This window comes from Podarcis liolepis, assembly GCF_965112155.1.
Source record: "Podarcis liolepis genome assembly, chromosome: 11".
NCBI lineage: Eukaryota > Metazoa > Chordata > Lepidosauria > Squamata > Lacertidae > Podarcis > Podarcis liolepis.
Window position 1 is genome coordinate 22,171,302 of NC_139565.1, and position 26,960 is coordinate 22,198,261.

The following is a 26,960-nucleotide window of genomic DNA, read 5'->3' on the forward strand; positions in this document are numbered from 1 at the left end:
TTTTTGTTTAGATTTGCATCCTGCACTCAGCTTGTGCTATAGCAATATATTCATCAACTCATCAAAACAGTAATGGATTATGGTGGGAGACAGTGAGTTACAGAGGATGTTAAGTGGAATTCAGGCTGAGCAAAAATTGAAGAGAGACTTGCCATTCCCAGACCTCTCTCCCTTGAATTATAATGTCTCTTCCAGTAAGGTTCTTACTGAACAAAAAAACAACTCCAGCATTTTTCAAGTTGGTCTGAGGATTGTCAAAAGATGAAATATCAAACATTTTGCTCTAGCTTCCATATTATCTTTCTTTTGCAAAGTTGTGCAATTTATTTACAGCCTTACTAAGTATGCCAGCCACATGGCATATGCATTAAAGGGAATTTATAAATAAAGATTATCGTTTATTCACCTGCCAAATCATTTTCCTTATCAACATTGCAACTAAATCAGCTCCTGCCATCTGCACAGGTTGGAAACGCAATTCCTTGACTCCTAAGGCAACTACCTTCCCTTGTCCTGGATGCCGGCATGACATAGACCTGGGAGAGCGTGGCATCAATGGCCTGTTTCGCAACTTCACTTTGGAAACTATTGTAGAACGATATAGGCAGGCAGCAAGGGCAGCTACAGCCATTATGTGTGATCTCTGTAAACCTCCACCGCAAGAATCCACAAAGAGCTGCATGGATTGTAGTGCAAGTTATTGCAACGAATGCTTCAAAATACATCATCCCTGGGGAACTGTAAAAGCGCAACATGAATATGTGGGACCAACTACGAACTTCAGGCCTAAAGTAAGTGAGTTTGTTTAATGTGTAATAGAACTGGCTTGCCTTTGTGCACATACAATTTGTATGCTAGCTGTTGCTGCATAACAATTACTTCAGTATTCTTGATTATAAATTCCAAAATTTTGTCTTCTGATTCTGTTGCTATGACTGTTGATGAGCTGCATTTTAGAGAGAACTGTGTAATGTAATTTCCAAACAGAAATTGGATGTTGAGCATAGTGCTAAACAGGTTTTATTTTGAAAATAGTACACCATTGTTACTGTTGAATTATTCTGGATAACTGTCTTCAGATATTTTCAAGTTTTGTAAACTTTTAAGAATCTACTAAAAGTTTAAATTTGTTGTAGTTATTACTTATGTTGGTAGAATGAGTTCCAAGTATTATTATTATTATTATTATTATTACACATCTAGCATAGCATATAGTTTATGCTGAGTGGGATATTTTGGCGTGGTGATGGTAACTCTGTAATTTTAAGTATTTTACAGGTTTTTTAAACCTTATATATGAGGATTGGGCAAACATTTTTTCTGTATTAAGAGCCATATTCCCTCCGAGGTAATCAAGTGGGCCAGAGCCATGTGACTCTCTTTAAGACAGGTTGGGAAACCTATGGCACAACCAGATGTTGTTGGGTTGCAACTCCTGTAATCATCTCTGACCATTGACCATGCTCATTGGGGCTGATGGGAATGGAAGTTTGAAGAGCGACATGTTCCCCACCTCTGCTTTAGGTCTTCCAAGTTGGTGGCAACCACTACTTCTTATAGGAGCCAATTCCATAGTTTATGGACTGTGTGAAGAAGTGCTTTATTTTGTCTGTCCTGAGTCTTTCAACATTCATCTTCATTGGATATCCATAAGCTCTAGCATTATAAGAGAGGGAGAAAAGCGTTTCTCTACTTTCTCGGGACGCGGGTGGCACTGTGGGTTAAACCACAGAGCCTAGGACTTGCCGATCAAAAGGTCGGCGTTCGAATCCCTGCAACGGGGTGAGCTTCCGTTGCTCAGTCCCTGCTCCAGCCAACCTAGCAGTTTGAAAGCATGTCAAAGTGCAAGTAGATAAATAGGTACCGCTCCGGCGGGAAGGTATACGGCGTTTGCATGCGCTGCTCTGGTTCGCCAGAAGTGGCTTAGTCATACTGGCCACATGACCCAGAAGCTGTACGTCGGCTCCCTCAGCCAATAAAGCGAGATGAGCGCCTCAACCCCAGAGTCGGTCACAACTGGACCCTAATGGTCAGGGGTCCCTTTACCTTTAAGGTTATCAGGCTTTGCTGCTGTCGCATGGTGTTTTTAGTATCTGGCTTATGGTCTGACTTCACCTCATTTGCAAAGTCAGTTGGTAACTAGCTCCAAGGCTCAAGTAATCAAGCTATGTGGTACATGACAGGGAAAGCAAAACTACCTCTAAGTTGCTGCTCAGCATTCGTTTGGGTTGGCTGACTTCTTTTTCCAGCACTGTGGTTGAGAATGCTCTGTGTATGTGCAGTGTTTAAAACTAATTTGACACAGGTCCGCCCATTTTCACATTTCTAAATGTGACAGTGTTTAATGCCAAGGGGAAAAAAAAGAATTCACAATCCTATTTGGTGCCTCCACTATAATTGCTATACCCCATGGGCATAGCTGGATCTTAATCATTTATTTCATTTCTGGAGTTTTCATTGCCTGTCACCTTCACTGTATTACTTTCATACAGTATATGGATATCTTTACTTGGGACCTAATTTAATGTCGGAAATGGCTTTGTGAATGAGAATGAGAATCATTCTTGCCCTAAGAGGCTGTCTCCTAACGCCTGAGGTTAAAATTGGCTGTACAAAACATATAGCTTATTCAGCTTAGGAAAACAAATGAGGTTATTTGCTTTTAGCTTTATTGGGGCTGTGTTCCAGATTTTAATTCCCTGGATAGTTAACAACTTCCTTTCAATTTCCAGCTTATAAATCACTCAGAGTTGATTTATTTGTGTTTGCTTTCTGCTTTTCCCAATCCAAACATATTCTTTAGGCTAAATATAGGCTTGGGTCCCAAAAAACCCAATTTTAAGGCATGGTGTGAATGCAGTAGTGCTTTTCTATCCACTGAAAAGCTGCAAAGTTCTGTGAGAGTTGGGGAATTCTTCAGAATGGAATGTGGTGCAGTGCAGGAGTTACAGTTTGTGTTTGTGTGTGTGTAAATTGGTACATACATTTGTGCGAGTGAGAGCGCCTTTCATTTGCACAAATAGAGCATTGTATTCAGCCCCATCATTGTAAAATTATAATTTTAATAGGAAAACTATTTTTAAAAGAAAGCTACCTACAGTATTTCAGGCAAGATAGTAGTATTGTTGAGCTAGTTCCCATCCATAGCACCTGCAGGAGAACTGTTTTAAATGGTTATTTGTCCTTTCTTCTGTGAAGAAAGAGAAGCAGATGGAATCCTGTAATTGCTTGTAATCTTGTTAAAGTGAATTAACCTTAAAATGTTAAATTCAAGGCTGCTGTGGGTTTTTAGTCCAATCTAATTATAACGTCTCTTATATTAGCTGCTATTTAAAATTGTAAACAATCGTATGAATCGCTGTAACTGAGTAAGGTGAAAAAAGCAAATCTTTGTAACATGCAAAACAAGTAATTAGGTGAAACAACTAGCTTGAATTTTGCTTTACTTTTTAAAGAAAACCAAATGCAAGAAACAACATTTTCCATCCCTTTGCACAGCCAGATGGCTTGCTTCTAAAACACTTTTTTTGGCAGTTAATTCTTCCATTTGTTCACCAGTTTTCCTTCACAGTCTTTTAACTAATAAGCATCCAGTGCCATCAAGTAATGATATCCTTTTAAATTGTTTGGCAGAGTTGACCATCAAATCCTTTTGGATGGCTTTTTATGGTGACTCTAGTTCTTTCTGAAGGCTTGATTTCAGAAAGTGGTGCTGTGAGGACTCTTGTTTGACTTCTTGGCCATTGGCCTACGGCAGGGTGTGGCAAATGTTAAGAACATGGAAACTGCCTGATTCCCAGTTTTATTTTATTATTATTCCATTATACTTATATTTAAAAATACACTCTTTTATTTCTCTTTTGCCTGTTTTCCACCCACTCTTCCTCTGACCCTTTCCCCTCAGGGGATGCCTGCCTCCCTCACTCTGAATTTCAGATCCTTTGCCACATTTGTTCAGCATGCTGGAAATTGTAATACTGGCATGGCTTCATCCAAAAGACTGTGACAGGACCAGGGGACGAGGCAGACAAGTGAGGAGGCATTGGTTGGCTGTGGCAGTGAGGCCCACCTGAAAGTGAACTGAGACTCGTTGGCCAACCCACTGCTTGAAAAATGTTGGCAATATGGCAGGCTTCCTCAAACTCGGCCTTCCAGATGTTTTGGGACTACAGTTCCCATCATCCCTGACCACTGGTCCTGCTAGCTAGGGATCATGGGAGTTGTAGGCCAAACATCTGGAGGGCTGAGTTTGAGGAAACCTGCCATATGGTATCTTACAGGGGTCGGTTTTGTTCCCCACGCTGCTTAGCATATATGGTGAACAACTGGAATTTTGAGTTGTTGTTGTTTAGTTGTTTAGTCATGTTTGACTCTTCGTGACCCCATGGACCAGAGCACACCAGGCACTCCTGTCTTCCACTGCCTCCCACAGTTTGGTCAAACTCATGCTGGTAGCTTCAAGAAAACTGTCCAACCATCTCGTCCTCTGTCGTCCCCTTCTCCTTGTGCCCTCCATCTTTCCCAACATCAGGGTCTTTTCCAGGGAGTCTTCTCTTCTCATGAGGTGGCCAAAGTATTGGAGTCTCAGCTTCAGGATCTGTCCTTCCAGTGAGCACTCAGGGCTGATTTCCTTAAGAATGGAGAGGTTTGATCTTTTTGCAGTCCATGGGACTCTCAAGAGTCTCCTCCAGCACCATAATTCAAAAGCATAAATTCTTCGGCAGGAATTTTGAGTGCATTGCCATTAAAATGCAGTTCTGTTTCCCTTGACATCAGATTCTGGAAAAACTACGGTATTTGGATTGTATTCAACAGTGTTAGCTGATAAGGCGTCTGTCAATAGAACAGAGAAACCTTTGGCATCTCCACCTCTCTCTTGCCCCTCCACCTCCCAAATCTGCTCCAAAGGGCTGGGGAATCTCCCACAGCAGGGGGGAAATCTCTGAAGATTGCTTCTCTTTGCTGCTCTGTTGACAGAAGCCTGGCAAGTGAGCAACACCATTGGATACAACTATTCATGCTTCAGAGCAATGCCTGGGGGCATTACTAGTTGAGGGCCAATAAAGTGGGGCTTAATCCAGATAAGGATGTAAGTGCTACTGATTAGGGAATAGGGATTCAGTTTGTCTTGAAAGATGCAACAATTTCTTTGGGAAAAAAGGGGGGTTTTCAGTTTGTAGCTAGTGGGCAGGGGCTTAACAGACCTGGCCTTTTATTTGGATGTCCAGATTGCAGCTGTGGCTAGGGGTCCTTTTGTCCAGTTTAGGCTAGTTTGTCATCTGCACCTATTCCTGAAAAGATCTAACATGCCTTGTTGACACATACCGTCTTAAGCTGATTTTGAAACAGAGTTCTGGAGTCCACAAGAGGGAAATCTAGTTGAGCAATTAAGGCTGGCCAAAAAGTTGCTTTTTGAGTTCTACAGAACTTTTCATTCAGCTAGACGTTACTCAAAGCAGGGATAAGAAATTATGCTGGATGTTGAAGCCTTGATGTATGCATTTAAACTCGATCAGGAGGTGGAGATTGCAGTCTGGATTGATCTCAGCTAGCTTCTTGCAGGTATCAGGTATACCTAGGATCCTGGGATAAGAGCAGCTGATTCCCCATTTTTGTAAACACAAAGCCCATCTCTTATCCAGATTTCTCTCATGCATTTTGTGAAACACCGAGGCTCCTGGTAAGGAAAAACCACAAGTAGAAACAGCAAATTGATTTTAATCCTAAAGTTCTGTTGCATTGAGTGTAAGTAAAGTCTGTTTATGTGTGGATCTGTGGGGTCTTATTTTGTCAGTCCCTCTTCCTGCACATAGCATCCTATTCACAACCAAGCCCAGTGGATTTTCAGTGGGCACAGGGAGCTGCAGATGGAGAAATGAGGTGGGAAAGCCATGTTCTCTGAATGGAACAAATAAAAGAATCCAAACCTATGTGGCTGTTAAGAACACACAGTAGTGGAAGTATGTTTTATTTCCCTATTATTTTTTCTCAACTAGTAAATAGTTGAATTTCAATAAAATTAAATTTGCTGCTATCCTTCAAAATTCCTATTTGTTACAGTGGGTCATTCTCTAGGAAGAAATTATGACATTCAGTTATTTATCACATGGTTGGCTTAATTTGATTGAAACATGTTTGTATCTCTTCCCCTCCATATTGTCAACTTTTGATGGCTACTAGACTTAGCCTTTTAAAATCATGTTTCTGAAATGTTCTTTTTGCAAGAAATTGGTTGGATGAACTGAGGTATGATAGCTATATGAATTCCTGACTTTGTGCTTTTTAATTAGTTTTTATCAAAAACTAAATATATTTTAAAATCTTGTTTTTAAGTTAATTTCCCTGATTCTGTGTGCATAGTCTAAAATCTGAGCATATTCATACACAGAAGATTATATATAACATACTGAATAATAAATAACCTGTGTTGCTGAGCAGTTCGTGAAAGACGTTTTAAATTATTTTATTCTTGTCAGATTTTGATGTGTCCGGAACATGAAATGGAAAGAGTAAACATGTATTGTGAAATATGCAGAAGGCCTGTTTGTCATCTTTGCAAATTGGGTGGCTCACATGCAAACCATAGAGTGACTACAATGAGCAGTGCCTACAAAACACTCAAGGTAAGGGGGAATGCTCTTATTTTTTCATCTTTGGTAACAAAAGCATCGTGAAGTTTTTTTCCTGGTGTATTTTAACACAGACACACACACACAGAGATTATTTGCATACAGGCTTATTTTTGCAAATGTAGGCGCCATCTGTTGAAATGGCACACTTTTCGTTTATTTTGTTTATCAGTTTGCTTTTTATAACAAAAAGTCTCAACGTGACATGACAAGAATAAAATGTAACACACAAAAACAATTTGAAACCTGAAATATTTTTAAACACTGATAATACACGGTACATAAAATGCTCATCAGGATGATCAAGGGTCTGGAAACCAAACCTTATGAGAAATGGTTGAGCGAGTTGGGTATATTTAGCCTGGAAAAGAGGAGACTTGAGAGGAGATATTATAGCCATCTTCAGATATCTAAAGGGCTCTCACATGGAAGATGGAGCAAGTTTGTTTTCTCCTGCTCTGGAAGGCAGGACACGAACCCATGGTTTCAAGAAAAGAGATTCCAGCTAAACACCAGAAAGAACTTTCTGACAGTAAGAGCTGTTTGACAGTGCAACAGTCTCTTACGAGAGGTGGCGAACTCTCCTTCCTTAGATGTTTTTAAGCAGAGGTTGGGTGGCCATCTGTCATGGATGCTTGAGATGACCCTTAGGATCCCTTCCAACTCTAGAGTTCTATGATTCTGTGATCCACAACATGTTAATAAGAGCCAAGTCCCACCCCCCACTAAGATATTTGCACCACTATAGGAGGCAGCATTAATTATCTAAAGGCCTGGGTACACAGAAAGGTCTTAGCCTGGTGCATGAAACATGGCAAAGGTGGGGCCAGGTGAGTCTCGCTGAGAAGGCCCTTTCACAGCCCCACTGAAAAGGCCTGTTCTCATTAGGTTACCCTCTTCTCACATCTTCCCTTGCCTGGGGGACACTAGGAAGGGGCCTGTGTTGAAAACCACATCTGATTCTATTCTTGAGATTATTGCTCCAGTGGCAATGGGCGCCAGAGCATCCACTGGGCAGACGTTGTGTTTGTATTAGGCAGTGGCTCTGAAGAACAGTCCGCTTGCATAGCATATCCTTCCAGAGCCAGTACCTGGCATTGCCTCCTATGGCAGGAAGCACTGCCATTAGCCACCTGGTGTCTTGTGGGAGATTTATAGAAATGGGTGATAGCATAGATAGATGGGGCTGCAGAAGAACAGATCTGGTCTCTGGGGAACCTTAAGGCCTAGGAGCAGCCCTGGCTGCAGCCTGCCCAACACATGCTCTTGAAATAGTCATGGCGATGCCGTTTTGATAGCTTTAGAGGTAAAATCATTTTGGTTTTATTTAACTAACCAAATTACAATATATTTTTTTACAATCAGACATTTTTAATTGGATGTTGCCAGCCTTAACCTATAAAACAGAGGTCGTGGTTATTGCTCATAAAATGTTTAATGTTCTTGAAGCATGGAAGTTTAAATTGGATTAACACTGTTGACCATTCCTAGCATGGCTCATACCAGCTGTTCAAATAGACAAATGTTTTATGATTGTGTTTGTGGAACAAATGACATTTTAATTATTGAATTCACTTCATTCTGTAGGGACTTTTTGTCACGAGGAGTTTTTATGTATGAACCATACTTTGAATAAAGCAATGTTCTGATGACAGGAGTGGATTGGTACTCCTTTATTCAGACTCTCAGTTACTCTTGTTTCAGACTGAAGCAGTTTGGTGATTACAGATGTTCTGATAGAATGAAGTGGCATTGGTTTCCATGAACGAAAGCTGGTTTTCTTCACCTGTACTGCAGTTGCAGAAATGACTTTCAGGGCGGTGCACATGTGGATCACGACCAGTTCTACCACACACCCTTTCCCATCATGCTTTAGCTGTACTTACTTGAATTATACATTGTTTGTATCTCACAGACAGTGGCAATTAGCTGCAGTAGCACCTAAACACTAGCTTGGATGGGATGGTATTTTGCACGACACTGTTGCTTGTTGAAGGGGATTTGCTTACTTATTTATTTAATATCCTGATATTCCTCTGAAAAGAGCCCCCAAATTCCCTGTTTGCTTCAGAGATTCTGCTTCAAAAAGCAGCAGAACATTTAGCCTTAGAATTCCTATGCAATGTTTTTACTTCTTTTCTAACCAGAATTGCTGCTATTTTTAATAGGAGAAACTTTCAAAAGACATAAACTACCTCATTAGTAAGGAGAGCCAGGTGAAAAGCCAGATTACAGAACTTGGTCTTTTAATGAAAGAGGCAGAGGTAAGAATTATTTATTGGCATGTGTTAAACTCTCTTGTGATGTGTGTTCATTTTTAACAGTGCTCATTTTAATGTTAATTTATGCATGTTGGCTAGGTGTTGTGTTTTGTTCAAGGCAGTAAATAAATGATTTTTAATAAATCAGTTTTCCCTAAAAAAAACCCCATGTATATTAGTCATAGATCAGGCATTTATATTTAAAATACTTGCATACAAATTTCTTTAAAAGTGGAGTGGTTCCTAGATAGGGACTGTATAATTGTTAAGCTGTTGCGCTAGGAGTGATGACACTCTGGTTCAGATCTCTACGCAGCCACAAAGCTCACTGGATTACCTGCAACTCAGTCGCTATCTTTCAGCCTAACTTAAGTTTACACTACAATGTATTTACACTACCCTGCACTCCTTGGAAGACAAGTGGGGTGTAAATGCACCTAATATGAATCAATCAGCCATTCTCCCTCCGTCTTCCTCAGGTTTTACTTGGTAGTTTCAAAACTTACTTCCCTTTCCCAGTTCTGTTTTGTCACAGAGATCCAGTTATTCATCCAGTTATTTGGCAGAGTTGTCTATAAATGTGTTTCTAAAGAACATAATAAACAAATTACGTAAGCTGAATAAGAATCTGGCATATTTGGTTAGTAGGTGGGTAGAGAATATTTATCTTCATTCTAGGAATTGGGGTGAAAAGATGTACCACAGTAGGCTGGCATTTATAATGCAGATTTTTTAAAAAAAGGTTGACTGTGATGAAGGATATGCCACAATGTGGTATTGCATGCAAAGTGTTCAGAAAGCAATACAAAATCGTAACATGGGTTAGAGGAAACCAATATGCATTTCTTAAAAGCAAGTAGCGGTAAGTTACATCCTGAAGCAGACGAGACTGCGGGGAGAGGCTTATATTGGTGATGGTAGCCATTTTGCAAGCATTTTGGCTGAAGGCAAGTTTAACATTTGGAATACTGGAATTTTTGAGTTTCTAAGTTTAAGAAAGTGATGCTTCGTAAAGAAAGAAGTCTGAAGAGTAATGTGAGAACAATGTTCCAAGAGCAACAATGACTTTAAATAAATCTTAAGGCAAGAAAATACGTAGAAACATTATCCATGGAGCCTTTGTACAGATTCCATCAGATATTGATGTTGTTGCAAACAAGAGTATCTGATGGAAAAGTTGCAATCTCACAAGGAAAATCATTTCACCTGTGTGTGTGCTCACATGAGATATTGGAGACAATGTCGGATTTGTGTGTGAGAGAGAGGTTGTTCCCAGTTTGGGACCGTGATGCACCTTTGCAAGCAAATTCCCTCCCCCTCCCTGATACCACCAATTTTGGCGGCAGTGACAAAATGATTATAATAATGTAGACACAGTGGTTGGGGGTAGGTAGAACCCAGAACCTGATGAAGATCCTTCATAGTCACCACCAGATCAGGCATTTGATGAGCAAGGAGGGGACAATAACCTCTTCTCAGTTAGTCTGCATTGATAAGCTGAAGATGGTGGATTGAGCTCTGTGCGTATATCTTCCTGTGTGTCCTTTGTGCATGAATGTGAGAGTGCAAGACTGGGCAGCACACATCCACTTTTGACCACCCTCCACTGTTGCCATGAGATCCCCAGAGGGTTGTCCAAGGGTGAATGTGACCATCTTGCCCAAAAAGGTTATCCACCCCTGTGCTTAACCAATCCCTCCATGCATTTTTTCTAGTGTGAATCCACTACTTACCACCTGGTATTTGCCCTCTTAGGTAAAAAGCGTAAGTTTAGCTTGGCGGGTGGCACTGTGGTCTAAACCACAGAGCCTAGGGCTTGCAGATCAGAAGGTCAGTGGTTTGAATCCCTGCAACGGGGTGAGCTCCTGTTGCTCGGTCCCTGCTTCTGCCAACCTAGCAGTTCGAAAGCACGTCAAAGTGCAAATAGATAAATAGGTACCGCTCCGGTGGGAAGGTAAACGGCGTTTCCGTGCACTGCTCTGGTTTGCCAGAAGTGGCTTAGTCATGCTGGCCACATGACCCGGAATCTGTAAGCTGGCTCCCTCAGCCAGTAAAGTGAGATGAGCGCCACAACCCCAGAGTCTGGACCTAATGGTCAGGGCTCCCTTTACCTTTACCTTTAATTATAATGTAATTTTCCATTTAGGTTGGAGCCAATATTTTCAATGAGGTCAGATACTTGCATATTTGAAAACCCTCCAAAAACCAACTGTTATTGAAATAGTTTTGAAATCAGTACAGTAACTTGGTTCTCAAAATGGCTTGGCTCCCGAACAAATTGGCTCCTGAACGCCGCAAACCTGAAAGTAAGTGTTCCAGTTTGCGAATGTTTTTTGGAAGCCAAACGTCCGACGCGGCTTCCGCAACTTCCGATTGAGTGCAGGAAGCTCTTGCAGCCAATTGGAAGCCACGCCTTGGCTTTTGAATGGTTTGGGGAGTCAAATGGACTCCTGGAACGGATTAGGTTTGTGAACCAAGGTACCACTGTATCTGAGTTATTATTTTAGCTTTATTGTAACCAAAGGGACAATGAAAGTGATTTTAAAGTCTTGCATTATAAATACTGCTATTTTTTAAAGTCCCACATCTATCTCTTGATAAAACAAAATAGTAAATTTAGGAGTTTTCTTTTAGTTTTTGTTAGAAGTTTATAATTAGATGTATTTTCACACAACTAACTTCAGGTGAGCCTCACTGTCACCTGAAAATGAGAACAGCTCTTCACACATTTTGCAACATCTGACTTGTCAATAACAGCTCTTATATTCAGGCCAGGACAGCTGTGTGTTTAGTGAAGTGTTAATTAACCTGGCTTGGAAGTGGTTCTTTGTAACTTTGAAAATACAGTATGTAAGTGCAATTTGCACCAAAAGCTTAGATTTTCAATGTCATTGTTTTGCTAAAAGCAAGAACGAGTCTTCCGGCAGACTACAAATTTTATTACTGCTCTTCAGATCCTTGAAATGTTAGCAGGTATGGCCTATTGTTTTTGCTGCAACAGACTGACCTAGCTACCTTTGGAAATTGTTCTGGTAGTTATTGAAAAGTATGTTCCTGTTTTTCAGCATAATGGCGAAAGAGCTAAGGAAGAAGCATCTCACAGCTTTGATAAGTTGTTTGATGTTTTGGAAGAGAGGCGAGCAACTGCACTCAGGGCTATTGAAGCTTCCAAAAACCTAAGACTGGAGAAATTGCATTCTCAGATAGAAGAGTATCAGGGACTTCTAGAAAATAATGGCCTTGTAGGGTATGCCCAAGAAGTCCTTAAAGAAACAGACCAGTCTTGTTTTGTTCAAACAGCGAAACAACTTCATGAAAGGTATGCCATTTATATTCTAAAATGTTTAGATGATGTACAGTGGTACCTCAGGTTACATACACTTCAGGTTACAGACTCCGCTAACCCAGAAATAGTGCTTCAGGTTAAGAACTTTGCTTCAGGATGAGAACAGAAATTGTGCTGCGGCGGCAGCGGGAGGCCCCATTAGCTAAAGGGGTGTTTCAGGTTAAGAACAGTTTCAGGTTAAGAACGGACCTCCAGAACAAATTAAGTACTTAACCCGAGGTACCACTGTACTTCAAAACATGCCTTGTTCTTTACCACAATTTGAGTACAGTGGTGCCTCGCAAGACGAAATTAATTCGTTCCGCAAGTCTCTTCGTCTTGCGGGTTTTTCGTCTTGCGATGCACGGTTTCCCATAGGAATGCATTGAGAATCAATTAATGCGTTCCTAGGGAAACCGCCTTCAGACCAGGTCCGGGGACAGTCTGTCCCCGGACCTCTTCTGAAGGCTGGGGGGGGGGGACAAGGGCTTTTCTTCCCACCCCCAGCAGTTTAAAAAAACCCGGGACAGCGGAGGACTTCTCCGCTGTCCGGGGCGATCTTAAAATGCTGGCGGGCGGCATTTTAAAATCGCCCCGGGACAGCGGAGGACTTCTCCGCTGTCCGGGGCGATTTAAAAGCCCCTGGGAAGGCAGGCAGGGGGGACAAAGACTTTTGCCCCCCGCCAGCCTTCAGAAGAGGTCCAGGACCTCTTCTGAAGGCGGGCGGGGGGCGAAAGTCTCCCCCCCCCCCGCCTGCCTTCAAAAGCCGTCGGGGACAGCGGAGAAAGGCGCTGCCTTTCTCCGCTCTCCCGGGAAGGCAGGCGGGGGGGGGAAGACTTTCGGCCCCCGCCGGCCTTCAGAAGAGGTCCTGGACCTCTTCTGAAGGCGGGCGGGGGGCGAAAGTCTTTCCCCCCCTCCCGCCTGCCTTCAAAAGCCGTCGGGGACAGCGGAGAAAGGCGCTGCCTTTCTCCGCTCTCCCGGGAAGGCAGGCAGGGGGGAGCAAAGACTTTTGCCCCCCGCCGGCCTTCAGAAGAGGTCCAGGACCTCTTCTGAAGGTCGGCGGGGGGCGAAAGTCTCCCCCCCGCCTGCCTTCAAAAGCCGTCCGCGATAGCGGGAAGCGCTTCCCTGCTATGCCGGACTGCTTTTAAAATGCTGGCGGTGGGGAGCAAAGCCTTTCGGCCCCCGCCGGCCTTCCTGGACCTCTTCTGAAGGCCGGAGGGGGGGAAAGGCTTTGCTCCCCACCACCAGCATTTAAAAGAGGTCCCCGGAGATTTCCCTATGGGCTTTCATCTTGCGAAGCAAGCCCATAGGGAAATTCGTCCTGCGAAGCGCCTCCAAAACAGAAAACCCTTTCGTCTTGCGGGTTTTCCGTCTTGCGAGGCATTCGTCTTGCAGGGTACCACTGTATAGAGATCTGCTTGTGGGGCAACTTCCCTCATGTGGAAGTAAAATTATTTTCTGCCCACTTTTTGTATTTTGGATCTAAGTGATATGTTTTGAGATCATGGGTCTCAAGTAGCTCCAATACACTTATAATTTCTTTGCAGAGGAGAACATCCTAGTAGATCGTGTCCCTACTTTCTTTCAAACTAGCTTATGTCAACTATGCATCATAAAGTTTCTGATTAATTGAATAATCAATATATAATAAACTACAGTGGTACCTCGGGTTAAGTACTTAATTCATTCCGGAGGTCCGTTCTTAACCTGAAACTGTTCTTAACCTGAAGCACCACTTTAGCTAATGGGGCCTCCCACTGCTGCTGCGCCGCTGGAGCACGATTTCTGTTCTCATCCTGATGCAAATTTCTTAACCCGAGGTACTATTTCTGGGTTAGCAGAGTCTGTAACCTGAAGCTATGTAACCTGAGGTACCACTGTGTTGAGGATTTCAATTCCACTGTTACATAGGAAAGTCAAAGAAAAAGTATACTTTGGCAGGTGACTTGTTTTATTCATTCTCAGACATTAGCAAAAACTAAAGGATTGTATATTTTAGTATGGGTCTCTGGAAGGTATTGTTCATTTGCAAGATCTTTTCTTTCTCTCACTTATAAGAGGCTAAAGCAGTCGTATTCAAAGAGTGTGGTGCGCCAGCCACACTGATGTGGCAGTAGAAGATAGCAAGTGTGCTGGGCAGATTCAAGGACAATCAACATTATATTTTGTGAATGATTCATGTTCTTATGTAGCTGCATTGTTTATGCTTTCTGAATGTCTTACAAGCACATATTACAAAGTAGTTGTATTCTATGTTACGAATCAGACACTGCTAGAAGTTGTTTCTTTTCCTTTTCCAATGCATTTCTTATCAGTAAAAAAATTGGTGTGGCGCAAGCAAATTTTCATTCTGAAAGTGTGGCCCAGAGAGAAAAGTTTGAGGACCACTGGCTAACTTGTTAAGAAAGAATGCATATGTATATATCTAGCTAGTAAAACTTTTCCACATACAGAATTCAAAAAGCAACTGAATCTTTGAAGAGCTTCAGACCTGCAGCTCAAGCTTCTTTTGAAGATTTTGTTCTTGACATAGCTAAGCCACAGGAGGCTCTTGGGGACATGTCTTTCCTTTCGAGTGGTAAGTTGGAAAGGAAGCTCTGCTTAATCCCCCCCCCCCCACCAACATAGTCTTTCCAAACACAATTTGCTCTCAGCTGAGTTTTCAAAGTTCTGGAAAAGTCAGTTGTATACCTGTAAGAACTATGGGAATTTCTTAGTACTAGAAAATACCCTAATAGGCCCTGCTACTATTGGGCATTTTGGGAGAGACAGAATAGATCCTTTGTATTGAAGAAGTAATCATAGTGTGGCAAAGTCAAGTCAGCATTTGACACAGCTGTGTGTGCTGTCATGCACATGCTGGAGTTGCTTTTTCTTGTGACCTAGTTGATCTCAGAGCATATTTAGATTGGGAATGAGTCCAGGAAAGGTGTTAGCAGAAGCAGCCAATTATTTCCCTGGAGTTTAATGTATTGTTACCAGGGGATTGGTAGACGGCATGAGCAGCACTGCTGTTGAGTGAGTGACAACCAAGGATGAATAAGATCCAGCACAAATTCTGTAGAATTCCCTCCCAGCCCAACAACTATCAACTTGGAGAAGTCTTTGTTTTAATTTAGTGAAGTTAAAAGCTTGTTTGCAAATCTAAAAAAAATATTCTTGTATGTTTAATTCAGGTGTTGATATACCAGAAATCAATGAGGAACAAAGCAAAATGTATAACAAAGCTTTGATCTGTTGGGATCATCCACAGAAAGCAGGTTCAGCTGATACTTACATCCTTGAATACCGTAAACTGAACAGAGAAGATGCTAACCCAGCCTGGCAAGAGACTGAAGTCTTCGGCAAGAGTGAGATCATCTCTGATCTTGACACTAACAGCAGCTATGCCTTCAGAGTCAGAGGATATAAAGGATCTATCTGTAGTCCTTGGAGCAGGGAAGTTATCTTGCACACACCTCCAGCTCCAGGTACAATTCACGTATTTTTGCAACTCCCAAACTGGTGGCTGTGGAAGGTTGAGGTCTTGCTGTGCATACATATATGAACACTCACACAGAAGTATATCCATCACCAAGTTATAATAAAATTCCATTAAATTAATATTTTAAGTTCCCCACTCTGCCTGCTTTAACCATGAGCCCCAATATTTAGCCCAAACATGTAGCTCTAGCAATATTTCTGAAAAGCGCACAGGTTTGCTCTTTGGCAAGCTTTTAAGGTGAACTCCATAAATGGGGGCAACTACAAGAAGTGTTTCCATATCCTATTTAAACTTGACGCAGTGATTTGTATTGTTGGAATGACACACTTGGTTGATCTTAGGAGGAGGCAGTCTTGGCTTCTGTTTTATAAACCACTTTAACATTTACAAACACTAAAAATACGGTATCTCTTTGCAGAGATACAACCTGATAAACAATACCAGAGGGAAAAGGGACATGAAAACAAGCAAATGCAGATACTTAATTGTTTAATAAAGCTACGTAAATATGACCAGGTGCAATGGCTATTGAAGGAGACAGAGGAAGGACCAAAAGACAAGTATTCATAGTGGAACAAATGAAATACAAAGGAGAAGTTACGGTAGCCATTTAGAGCTCTATTAATAAAAGGGAGGTCTCTTTTGATCACAAAAGCATTAGTACAATGTGCCCCTGATGACTCAGCTTTGTTAAAAGGTGGACAGTTTCATTCCCCTGCACCAAGACTTCTGAATAGTTTCCAAGGTCAGCCCAGTCACCATGTCTCAGGGTAATGACTGATGAACACCAGAGCCTCATCAGAAAGAATAGGCTGCAGTTTTCCTACCATGCGTAGCTACAGTGGAAGTGATGCCCTTGGCTGCTAGTAACATCTGAGTTTCCAGGTGCAACAGCTAGTCCTGAAGCACTCAAGGCTTCTGGATGTGAGGGGCTGGGGGCAGGTGGGTGGTGAGGTTGGCACTGGCAGAACCATTCCAGCACTATCACCAGTGTGCCCTGACATGGCCACTGTCCCTTCAGGTAAGTGACAGCAATACTGCTGTGGGGAGGGTGGCTTCGCGGCACCGCCTTACCATGCTGGTTACCCATCCCACATAAGTCTTGTGGTCTGCTAGCCAATCTTGTTTGGATTCAGTTTTGGGTTGGGAGTAACCAGTAACAAATGCAGCTGTCACTACACAATGGAAAACATTGGAAACCTATTCAGATAATGTGTTTATGTCTAAAATAATACATTCTATTTGGTCAGTGTGTGTACCAATTGTGCATTCATTCACTGTATATAGTAGAACAAAATCTAAACCTTGAGTGTTGAAAATTAGTCTCAATTGGTCTTCATAAACTTGAATTTGAATGGTGCCTACAGATGCTCCTCTATAGGTGCTTCCTGGAAGGAGATATGTAGTGCCAGGTGTAAAGAAATATGACCATCAGATTGAATCATTTGAATCTGGAAGAAAGAAAACATCCTTTGATGCCAGCCGAATAATTTTTTAGGGAGAAATGAAACGAAACTAATTATATTTAAAGAGCATAGAATGCACAAAGGATGAAGAAACAGATGACTGAAAAGTTCACTCTGCCAAAAGTTGATCCATAATGGGAGGACTGGGTTATGGAATCAAGGGAATGGTTCTCTGAATGAGAGGAAGAGCATTGTAAACAGAGATTATTTATTAGTAGAAGGCTACATGAATTGTGAATATATAATTAGGTTAGTGCTGATGGTCTTCAGCACCTGAGAGCTCATACTTGTCTTTCCCTTCTTGCTAAAGAACCAAGGAGGAGATTGTAAACCATAGCAAGCAAAACTATTTAAATTATTAGAACTTTGTGGCAATCACAGTTTCTTAAAATATCAGATATTTAACGGAAGAAGGGCCAATGTAGTGCCCAAGTTATTGGCAATTTCAAAATTACAATATGGAGAAGCCAGTGCCATTTGGCCCACAAAAAAAAATGAGCATAATTATGGTGTCTTAAAAGAGAAGAGCATCCTTTGCATCATGCTTATTAAAACTAAACAAAACCTTGGGAGGTGAAGTGAATTCCTTGCACTTTAGTAGGAGTCATGGTGCCACTAATGTGTTCTAGTAATTATGTCTGAGATTCCTAGTCCAGTCTGCTGATAGAGTAAAAAAGTGATTTTTTTAAAAAAACACTAGGAATATCTCAATCATTAGATGCTGATCTAGGATGCATATTTTTCAGTTTTTAGTTTCCTTTTCGACGACAAGTGTGGCTACAATAGCGAACACCTCATGCTGAATGCGAGGAGAAATGCTGTGGAAAGCAGGGCTGGATTTCCTTTGCTTCTGGGAGCTGAACGTATCCAAGCTGGTTGCTACACCACATTAGACTATGTTGTTGGAGACACCGGTATTGTGAAAGGGAAGCATTTCTGGGCTCTCCGCGTGGAGCCCTATTCATATTTGGTGAAAGTAGGAGTTGCATCTGATGCTAAGATCCAAGAATGGTTCCAAAATTCTCGTGATCTAACAAGCCCAAGGCAAGTAATACTTTTCGTGTCTTTCGTAAAGGCTAATGCAAAGGTTATATAAGATAAAAGCCATATTGGTTGAAGTAACAGCTGGATTGCTTCCTCAGCTGCCTTCACATGGGGAAGGCGGTCTGCCTCTTTCTCCTGGTTTTAAATTCTCAAGTTTTAAATAAAACTTGGGATTCCCCCAAGCATGTGGATACACCCCGCTTGCTTCTCGGCAGCCCTCTTTCTGGTTCCATTTCCAAGATTTCACTATTAGAGAGTGATTGTTTCTTTTTAGAGATTTTGTTTCAAGTGATTTCAATTGGAATGGGTCTCTAAAAAAGCGACATGCTCTCGATTGCTTACTCATGCACATGTCAACATGACATTTGTTCCTGCCTTTCCCCCCTTGTGAATATTGGTCACTGTAATGTACATTTCCTACAACTTGTGTAGGGAAGAGGAACACAGATTTGATGCTAGTACTTGTGTATCAGAGTTGGTGCTCGCACTTGTGTATCAAATATCTATATCTGCATTTCCAAGAAGCACATGGGCATAAAAGGACAGATTGCTGATTTCGTTTTGACTTGCGTGCTTGTACAAGCCAAATTTCTACTCAGTGCAGCAGCAGCAACAGTAAAAAAGCATTCAGCTCAGAAGTGCGACAGAGTGTGATTCAGAAGCAAACTGTTACAGATCATTGCTCAGCACTGCAGCAGCTCACACTAGCAGGCAAGAAGCCTCCTTTTTACGGTATTGTATACATTGCTTAAATTGAGCAGAAATAATATGTGCATGCATGCAGACAGCAATGTATTCACGGCTACTCTTCTAACTCAGCTCAGACTCTTCAGGTCAGTCTCCTTTGACCTCCTGCTTCTAGCAGGAGGGGTGGAAATGAGGAGGACAGGATCTAAGCTGCCTTTTCAACTTCTATTAGCTTCTTTTCATGTTCAGCATCTGGGGAAACTAATTCTTCTTCACTGGATGATGATTCCAATGCGGCTGCTGTGATGGGTATTTTGCTAACGCTGGCTGCCCATATGTGTCCTGAATCAGTTGCTTTGTTCATAATCCTTGTTTTCCCTCTTCACTAGTACTGACAAGTGCCGTTTTAATTTTTTTTTTAAGATTACAGTTGCGTGACACTGTCGGGGAGAGAAAAATCTTACAACATGAAGAAAAGGGCCAGAAAGAGGAGGAGGGGGGAAGAATGGAAAAAAGGTGGACAATTTTTTAAAAAATTAATACAGTTTGAAATTGCACATTTCTCAGAAGTACAGTCCAGATTGTTGCTAGTAGATATATACATCTGCCCAGCTACTTTACATCCCATGTAAAGCACAGATTCAAAGACTTGTCTCTTCAGCATGTGTAGATGGGGGCTGTTTTGGCTTCCCATCTGTTGCTTGATTCCCAAGGTTGATTCATGCCTTAGGTGCAATCTCTGTATACCTGCATTTTTTGCTAACTTTAAATATCTTCCTTCATAGCCTTGGTTCTTCAATTTTTATTTATCATACACTAGAACACATCACAGTAAACACAAACTTACAATGAACTACCCAAAGCAGGAATTTGAAGTGTTTGCTGATCTCTATTATACTGCCATCTTTCCATCCCTCAGACCATTTTCCTTCAACCTCCTGCCCTGAACCTGAAAAAGGGAATTATTATTATTTGCAGAGTGCTTTCTTCTTCTTTTTGAGAGTCTCAAAATGATCTCCTCCCCAAAATCCTGACTCAACTGAGGGTGGAGGTGTATGTTAGAAGAAGGTTCCAACTCTCTCTATATATGATTTTGTAAGGCGAACATGGGTGCATGGGATTTTGCAAGAGAGAATTGGAAGGTGAAATGGAATAGTAATACTTCCTAGCTCTCAAATGCTGCTGCTAGTAATTACTACCATTACTGCTACACTCAACTGTAGTGTTTTCTCCTGTTGCACACTTAAAAATGGAAAGTGAAGCCTGTTTGGGAGAAGAACTGGAGGCCAAAGAGATTTCATGGGTGTGGGAGGTGTTACATCAGCAAGTGTGAGCTTGGGAAAATTTTCCGCAGGGATATAGATATATAGATGGAAACCCTGTAACCAGTATGTGGGTAATAACCTGCACAGAATAAATCCATCACCATCATCATCATCTGCCTTAAGAAGCAAAGAGTTGTATCCAATGGTGACTTGGCATAGATGTGCTTCTGCTGGGGCCAACCAGGACTCCTTTGTGCTAATCCCCCTTACCAATTGCAGCCCTCTAGTCCAGGTTTCCTCAAACTCAGCCCTCCAGATGTTTTTGGCCTACAACTCCCATGATCCCTAGCTAGCAGGACCAGTGGTCAGGCATGATGGGAATTGTAGCCTCAAAACATCTGGGGGGCCAAGTTTGAGGAAGCCTGCTCTAGTCCATACCATTCTAGAGTGTCCCATAACCAGTGCTTTTTTATGGGGGGGCGCAGGGGTACGCATACCCCTAAACATTTTGTGAATCTCAGTTTGGCCTCATTGACTGCAGTGTTTCAGTATGGGTAGGAAAATGAGTGTACCCCTAAACATTTTTTTAAAAGAAAAAAAGCACTGCCCATAACCCTTGGGGAAAGCTTTTGGGAGTCATTGGATAGGGGAGGATCAGTGAAAATTTTGAGAGAGAAGATGTGAAGAAGTTTAGTTACGACACACAAATGCTTATAATTTCCAATTTAGACCTGGTCTTTCTGCTCTTGGCTGTTAAAGTACATGTTTTCTGGTAGCCAATATCCAGTGGCTCACTTCTAACAGTATAGATTCTAGCATTAGGATTTCCTGCTTGCCAGGAATAGGATTCTGCTTTACCTGCTGGGGATTCCTTTGTTATTTGCTCCACCTCAGTTCACGGAGAGCACTAGCCTCTAGCTGTAAGGTTCTTGAATCCAGATAATTACTCTCATTTGTGCTCAATTATCTGGAAGCCATGTTAGGGCCGACCTAGTTCATAGTGATTTTTTGCAGAGGAGAACGTATCGCTGGAGGCCTGCATATGGTAAGTCCAGCAGAATTACAAAGGAAAGGTGTTTAATATTTATAACATTTGGCATAGAACAAAATGGTAAATGACACTGCAAATTTTAATCCAAGAAAGTTTCTTTGCACAGAGGAAATAGTTCAGGGGACGATGGTGACCAGGTACATGCTCTCTATAAAATAGAAAGAAACAACAACTTGTAGTTGTCATGAACTGTACCATGTATTCACGTTGCCAGAGCCTGTTTGGCTTCACTTCCTCAAACATGAGAATTGTGCTGGTTAACACTGCCACTGAAATACTATTTTCAGAAGAGGAATTACTGTTTCAGAAAGTTAGAATCCTCTTTGATTTGTTTCTTTTGCTGAACATTGCTGATAGAAGTTACCCTGTAGCATAGTAGCATAGTCCTCTTGATCTCAGAAGTACCAAAGTTTCTACTTTACGCAATGCCTCAAACTCTGACCTTGTATACTATTTTCTCAACTGTTTACATTTGTACCTTCCTCAGAGGAAATCAAAGCAGCATTTTAGTCTTATAACAGCTTTTGAAGCTGAGAGACAAGTGATTCTTGTCCAAATTTCCTGAGCTTGCTTCACAGTTGACTTACCTAGATTTTCATTCTTCAAACACATTTTGACTTCTTCCATCCTGTGGAAGGCACGTCAAACAAGAAGTGGTGGGGCAGGATGCCCTATATGAATTGTAATTGGTGCTTGCCTTGAGTCTTGGCCTTTGGCAGTACAATTTAATAATGTGGTATCACTTGAGGTGGACGTAACGTATCTCCAAGGACACAAGCCAGGATCCTGCTCCAATGACTTTGCTGTGGTTGCAAGCCATATTGGCAGGATCATGGAAGAGGGCCAATTTTCCATTGTGAAAAAATGTGGTTAACTCACATGATCATGCACTCGGTTCTCATTTAAATCTGCACAAATCTTCCTAGTGTTGATGCTATGTAGATTCTAGGCACACCTTCTCCCTGCCCTCTAGCATACTTTGGGACTGCATGGCAGAGGATCTGGCTTCATGCACAATGTTTTAAGGGTCTGTGTTGTGTGAACTTTACTGTGCTGGACTGTGAGAAAACTTTGAAGATTTTAGGAGATATTCCAGTATGTCTAGTATACACCAATCAATGTTGTGTTCTTCTTCCAGATATGAACAAGACAGTGGTCATGACAGTGGGAGTGAAGACATCTTTGTTGAGTCCTTGCAGCCTTTCACACTGGTAACCTTAGGCATGAAGAAATTCTTTATTCCTAAGGTTTCTCCTGCTCCAGCTGCTTCCAAAGATTCTATGAACAGAATTCTTCCCATGCCATCCTGCATTGGAATCTGCCTTGACTACGACAAAGGCAAAGTTGGATTCTATGACGCAGACAGGATGAAATGTCTTTATGAGCGTCAGGTAGACTGCTCTGGTAAAATGTATCCAGCTTTTGCATTGATGGGGAGTGCAGGAATTCATCTGGAAGAAACGATTGCAGCAAAATATTTGAAATACGAAGATGAAGACTTGTAATGTCCAAGGATCCATCTTTAGCATTATGTCTTAATTACATCATATCTCCTAAGTGCTTTTGCTGCAACCCTGCTTTTGAGTCTTTCTGTTTTCGTTTCGTTTTTTCAGTGTCACAGAAATTTTTCCATCTCTACCAGATTTCTTTGGTCCAGAAAGAGCTTTCGGGCGTCACCCCTTGACCTGCCTTTTGGCATGCCTTTGGAGCCTTCAGAAATCAAATGGATTCGCAGTCTCATTGCCTTTCATAAGCAGGAAGTCTGGTGGCTATCTGGTTTTAAATTTTTACTGATGCTTGCTGGCATTCACATTCCATTTTAAAATGGAAATGGGCCCTATGTAACAGTGCATTTCTTATGGTTATGCATTATGTATGCTCCTTTCTTGAAAAGGAGTTTATTTCACTACATTGCGAGTGGTTAGGTGTCCTGGTTACTATATTTGCATGGGAGCAGAGTACATTGTGAATCCACACTGCAATAGAAATTGGGAGATAGATGTGAATCACAATGACTGTATCCAAGATGGATTTATTGTGACTCACGCAATTGACTTTTACAAACCTGTCTGTCTATCAGTGTTCAATAGCAAGGTTCTTATGTGTGTTTTCAGTGTTGTTGGTTATTTCCTACATACTGTACTTCAGTATATTTAAATATAAGTGCAATTTCTCTTGAAACATCAGACCTTGCTGTTGAAAACTGCATAGAGAGATTTAAAAAGCAGGCCCAAATGGTAATATTATAGATTTTTTTTAAAAAAAGAAAAAGTGAACATTTTTTGTTTGCATAGTTTATACTGTAACTTCATTTTAAAAAAAGGTTTTTAGTGTGTTTAGAATAAAGTGTACTGACCATTAAGTTTGGAACACTTTTGCCTTAGGGTGCCCTTGTCAATTAGATGTGTTAGCTAGAAAGCAATCCATACAAAACTGACTGAAGCTCCATATAGTCTGCTTAGCTTGTGGCAAATGTCGCTCTTAAGCAGAGGTTGGTGAAGCACTGCACTTCTGATCATTGTTTTCTTTTGGTGGAATTAAATTTGTGTAATATGTTTTGCTAAGTACTGTTTAAAAATACTGCAACAGGTTCCCCAAGGTTTGGCAGCTGCTGATCATTCGGGATCATAAAACTGTAGCCCAAAGCGTTACTTTTAGCTTGTGTTTATTTATGAGATGCTGACTAAGCCATAACTTATTTATTGTACAGTGAAGTGATATTCTGCTTTTTAAAAAGAACCACCCCCCCATCATAATTTAATCAACAAGTGGATTTGGACATTTCTGCTACTTTTATGCACCATACTGTTTCAATCGGTACTGAGAATTAGTGGAATGTTTGGGACCTATTCAATATAAATGTGGTGCTTACACTTCAGGTGAAGGGACCAGGGGCAAAGATACTTACCTGTCTATGCAGAGCTTCTTGCTTTAAACTAAAATTGAAAAGTTTTAAACCACCCAGGAATGTTGTGTCATGGTTTCGTTTGGTCTTTTTTTAGAAAAGGGGGGGGGGAGCCCATCCAGTTTCTACTGAAAAGAAAGAGCACTTTACATTCAGACTAAGTGAAACCTTGTGTGGATCATTCACATATAGCTGCTATAACTAACAAACCTGTTAGGGACTACTGTGTGATCTGCAAAGCTCTATACAAGTGTACATCATGTAGACAATTTTCAGAAAATAATAATATTTGAAGCTTTAATGCAAACCGTAAGGCCTTGTTTGAAAATATTGTGAAGTGGAAATGTAACTTTCTCAAGATTTTTTAAAAATAAAGTATGTCAAATAAAAATGCCCTTATTAAACACTCTTTGTTATTACTAAGATAATGGCAACTCCCCAATAACAGTTGACAACTGGATTTTAGGTGTGGGGAAAGCTGATAACGTATTGCTTTCTGGCTGCATTTCAAAATGTGAATGGTATGAAAACGAAGTAAAGCAACTGATATAATTAGCTCAAGACAAATTTCCAAAACACATTCCAAACTTGCTTATTAGTTTGCACTGATTGTGCAGCATTAATTGTGATTCATACTTGTTTTTTAAACGTGTAGAAATAAACAAGTAAAATATTTAAAACAACAAAAAACAATGAAGGACAATCACATACTCTCACAGCTCATAATTTCAGGATTACCTGGGACAGTATCAAATGTAGCTCTCAAATGCTTGAGTAAACAAGACAATTTAGCAAGTTCCTCCTGAACATTAGTAAGAGAGAGAGGTGCATACAGCCAATGAGGACATTCCACAAATGGGGAACTACCACTGATAAGTCCCTGTAACGAGTCAGTACCAGCTGAGCAACAGCCTGTAGTGTCATCACCAAGGCGACCTCCCTTGCTGATTATAGGGCCCAAGTTCACTTTTTGGGAACTGCTCTTTTGGATCCTTGGGTCCTAAGTGGTTTTATGGCTTCTGAACTGGGCTCACTGGCAGCCAATGCAGCACCTTCAGGGTCAGTGGTGCAAGATCTCAACAGGCTTCCTGCTACTTACCAACCCAGCAGTTGCATTCTGCACTTGCTACAGCCTCTAGATTATCTTCAAGGGCAGTCTGATGCAGAATCTGTTACGGTAGTCCAGGTGGGATGTCCAGGTGGGATGTACCGAGAGCATGGGCAAATAAGGTCAGGCTACTGCACAGGTGTAGCTGACAAACCAGCCTAAGCTTGGCATAAGTACTCCTAGCCACTTGAGATTTCAGTGCCAGTAGGAATCTGGTACTCCTAGACTGCGCCCCTTTCATTCAGGTGGAATGCAACTTCCCCCAAAATATTATTAGGAACTCCAATTCCTGGACATGAGAATTAGCTATTCATAGCGTACCAGTCTTGTGGGGCAGGGGGAAAGCATATTCCTTCCTCACTGTTGGCCTGCCAGCCCCAAAGCTACTGATTGGACCCATAAAAGAGATGTTCTTTACAAGTTTGGGCTTGACTTGAGCTGGAGACTATTTCTAGATCCTTGGCCCTGCAATAAGGCCTTCTCTGTGCACACTGCCAACTCCAAACAGTACATCAAACCAGTCCAACTATTTATGAAAGGATTTGTTTGTTTAGCTAGCCCGTTTGGTTAGACATGCCCTGTCCCAGAACTCTCAACCCCTTCCCTTCTCCATTTGCTCAGATAACCCCCCTGGCTTGTCTTAAAGATTCTAATACGCAGTTTTATTTTCCCTTGCTCTCAATGCATAAAAGCTTTTGTTTGCTGCTCCTGGTTCTGACACAATCTTAAATCATTTGCAAAGGATGATTACACCTTTCCCCTTGTCCTATTAAGAGTTGGTTTTCAAGACAATGGATGTCCTGAATTGGGGCTGGTAATGTTTTTAAAAGGGCTAAATTTTGAGAAGCTGATATATAATCCCTTTATTTGATTGATCAACATAAAAATTCCACAAAGATGAACAATTAACAGTGGGAACATACAGAGTTGGGGAACGCTAATAGTGCTTTCCTGTCAAGTGATTTGAGTACAGTATTCGATGAAGAAAGCCCATCTCTCAATAAATTATCCAAACTGATTGTTTCTTGAAGCTTTTCATAGATATGCTAGCTTTGTCATTAAAGCTTTCCCCCATATTTTTTCTTAACTAACTTGTTATAATTGAAGGGTTTTTCCTTTTCCATATTTGGGCAATGCAGAGTTTGTCTCCAGTCAATTGGCTTCTTATATGATGAAGAGCTACATTTCTTATTTATTATAGCAGAAGAAAGAGACTCTCCCATTTATCTATTTTCCCGACCTGTGCAAAGCTGCGGATGCGGCCTTACTTGGCTTTGGGAAGGCATGAGAGCTCTGGCAGCACATTGGGAATAATGCTTGAGGGCTCTGGCAGGGTTCTGGAACCTGCCTCTTTCCCAAAGCTGGGCAAATGCTTCCTGGGATTTAGGAAGGTGGTGGGAGGGCTCTGGGAAAGCCAGGTAGGCAGACCTCCACCTTGTGGGGGGTAGGGGGGGTTGGTTCCAGGTGTTCCTGGCTTTACTTTTTGTGTGTGTGCAGTGGAACCTCCGTTGTCAAACATAATCCGTTCCAGAAGACCGTTCGACTTCAAAAACATTCGACAACTGAGGCACAGTTTCAGTCGGCAATTGCAATGGAGAAAATGGAGAAACATGCCTTGGAAGCTGTTCAGCTTCCGAGGCGTGTTCAAAAATGGAAGCATTCATTTCTGGGTTTTGGCGTTTGGGTTCTGAATTGGTTGACTTCCGAATGCTCGAAAACTAAGATTCTACTGAAT

The 26,960-nt window shown here is 41.5% G+C and overlaps 1 protein-coding gene across 8 annotated transcripts in view; it reads left to right on the top strand.

Moving 5' to 3' along the window:
* TRIM36 (tripartite motif containing 36) overlaps nucleotides 1-24,521 on the top strand; it is a 50,330-nt gene extending 25,809 nt beyond the window's left edge. For 2 of the 8 annotated variants that reach the window (XM_083464485.1, XM_083464487.1), the window contains exons 3-11: nucleotides 466-791; nucleotides 6,477-6,623; nucleotides 8,798-8,893; nucleotides 11,956-12,209; nucleotides 14,669-14,793; nucleotides 15,392-15,685; nucleotides 17,912-18,209; nucleotides 19,320-19,412; nucleotides 22,351-24,521. In XM_083464485.1, coding sequence (XP_083320611.1) covers nucleotides 466-791; nucleotides 6,477-6,623; nucleotides 8,798-8,893; nucleotides 11,956-12,209; nucleotides 14,669-14,793; nucleotides 15,392-15,685; nucleotides 17,912-18,209; nucleotides 19,320-19,412; nucleotides 22,351-22,717 — 2,000 coding nt within the window. In that variant the 3' untranslated portion in view covers nucleotides 22,718-24,521. Of the gene's footprint in view, nucleotides 1-447; nucleotides 792-6,476; nucleotides 6,624-8,797; nucleotides 8,894-11,955; nucleotides 12,210-14,668; nucleotides 14,794-15,391; nucleotides 15,686-17,911; nucleotides 18,210-19,319; nucleotides 19,413-22,350 lie in introns of all 8 variants that reach the window. The other 6 variants (XM_083464484.1, XM_083464486.1, XM_083464489.1 and 3 more) reach the window with 3 other exon arrangements.
* The last annotated feature ends 2,439 nt before the right edge of the window (nucleotides 24,522-26,960 follow it).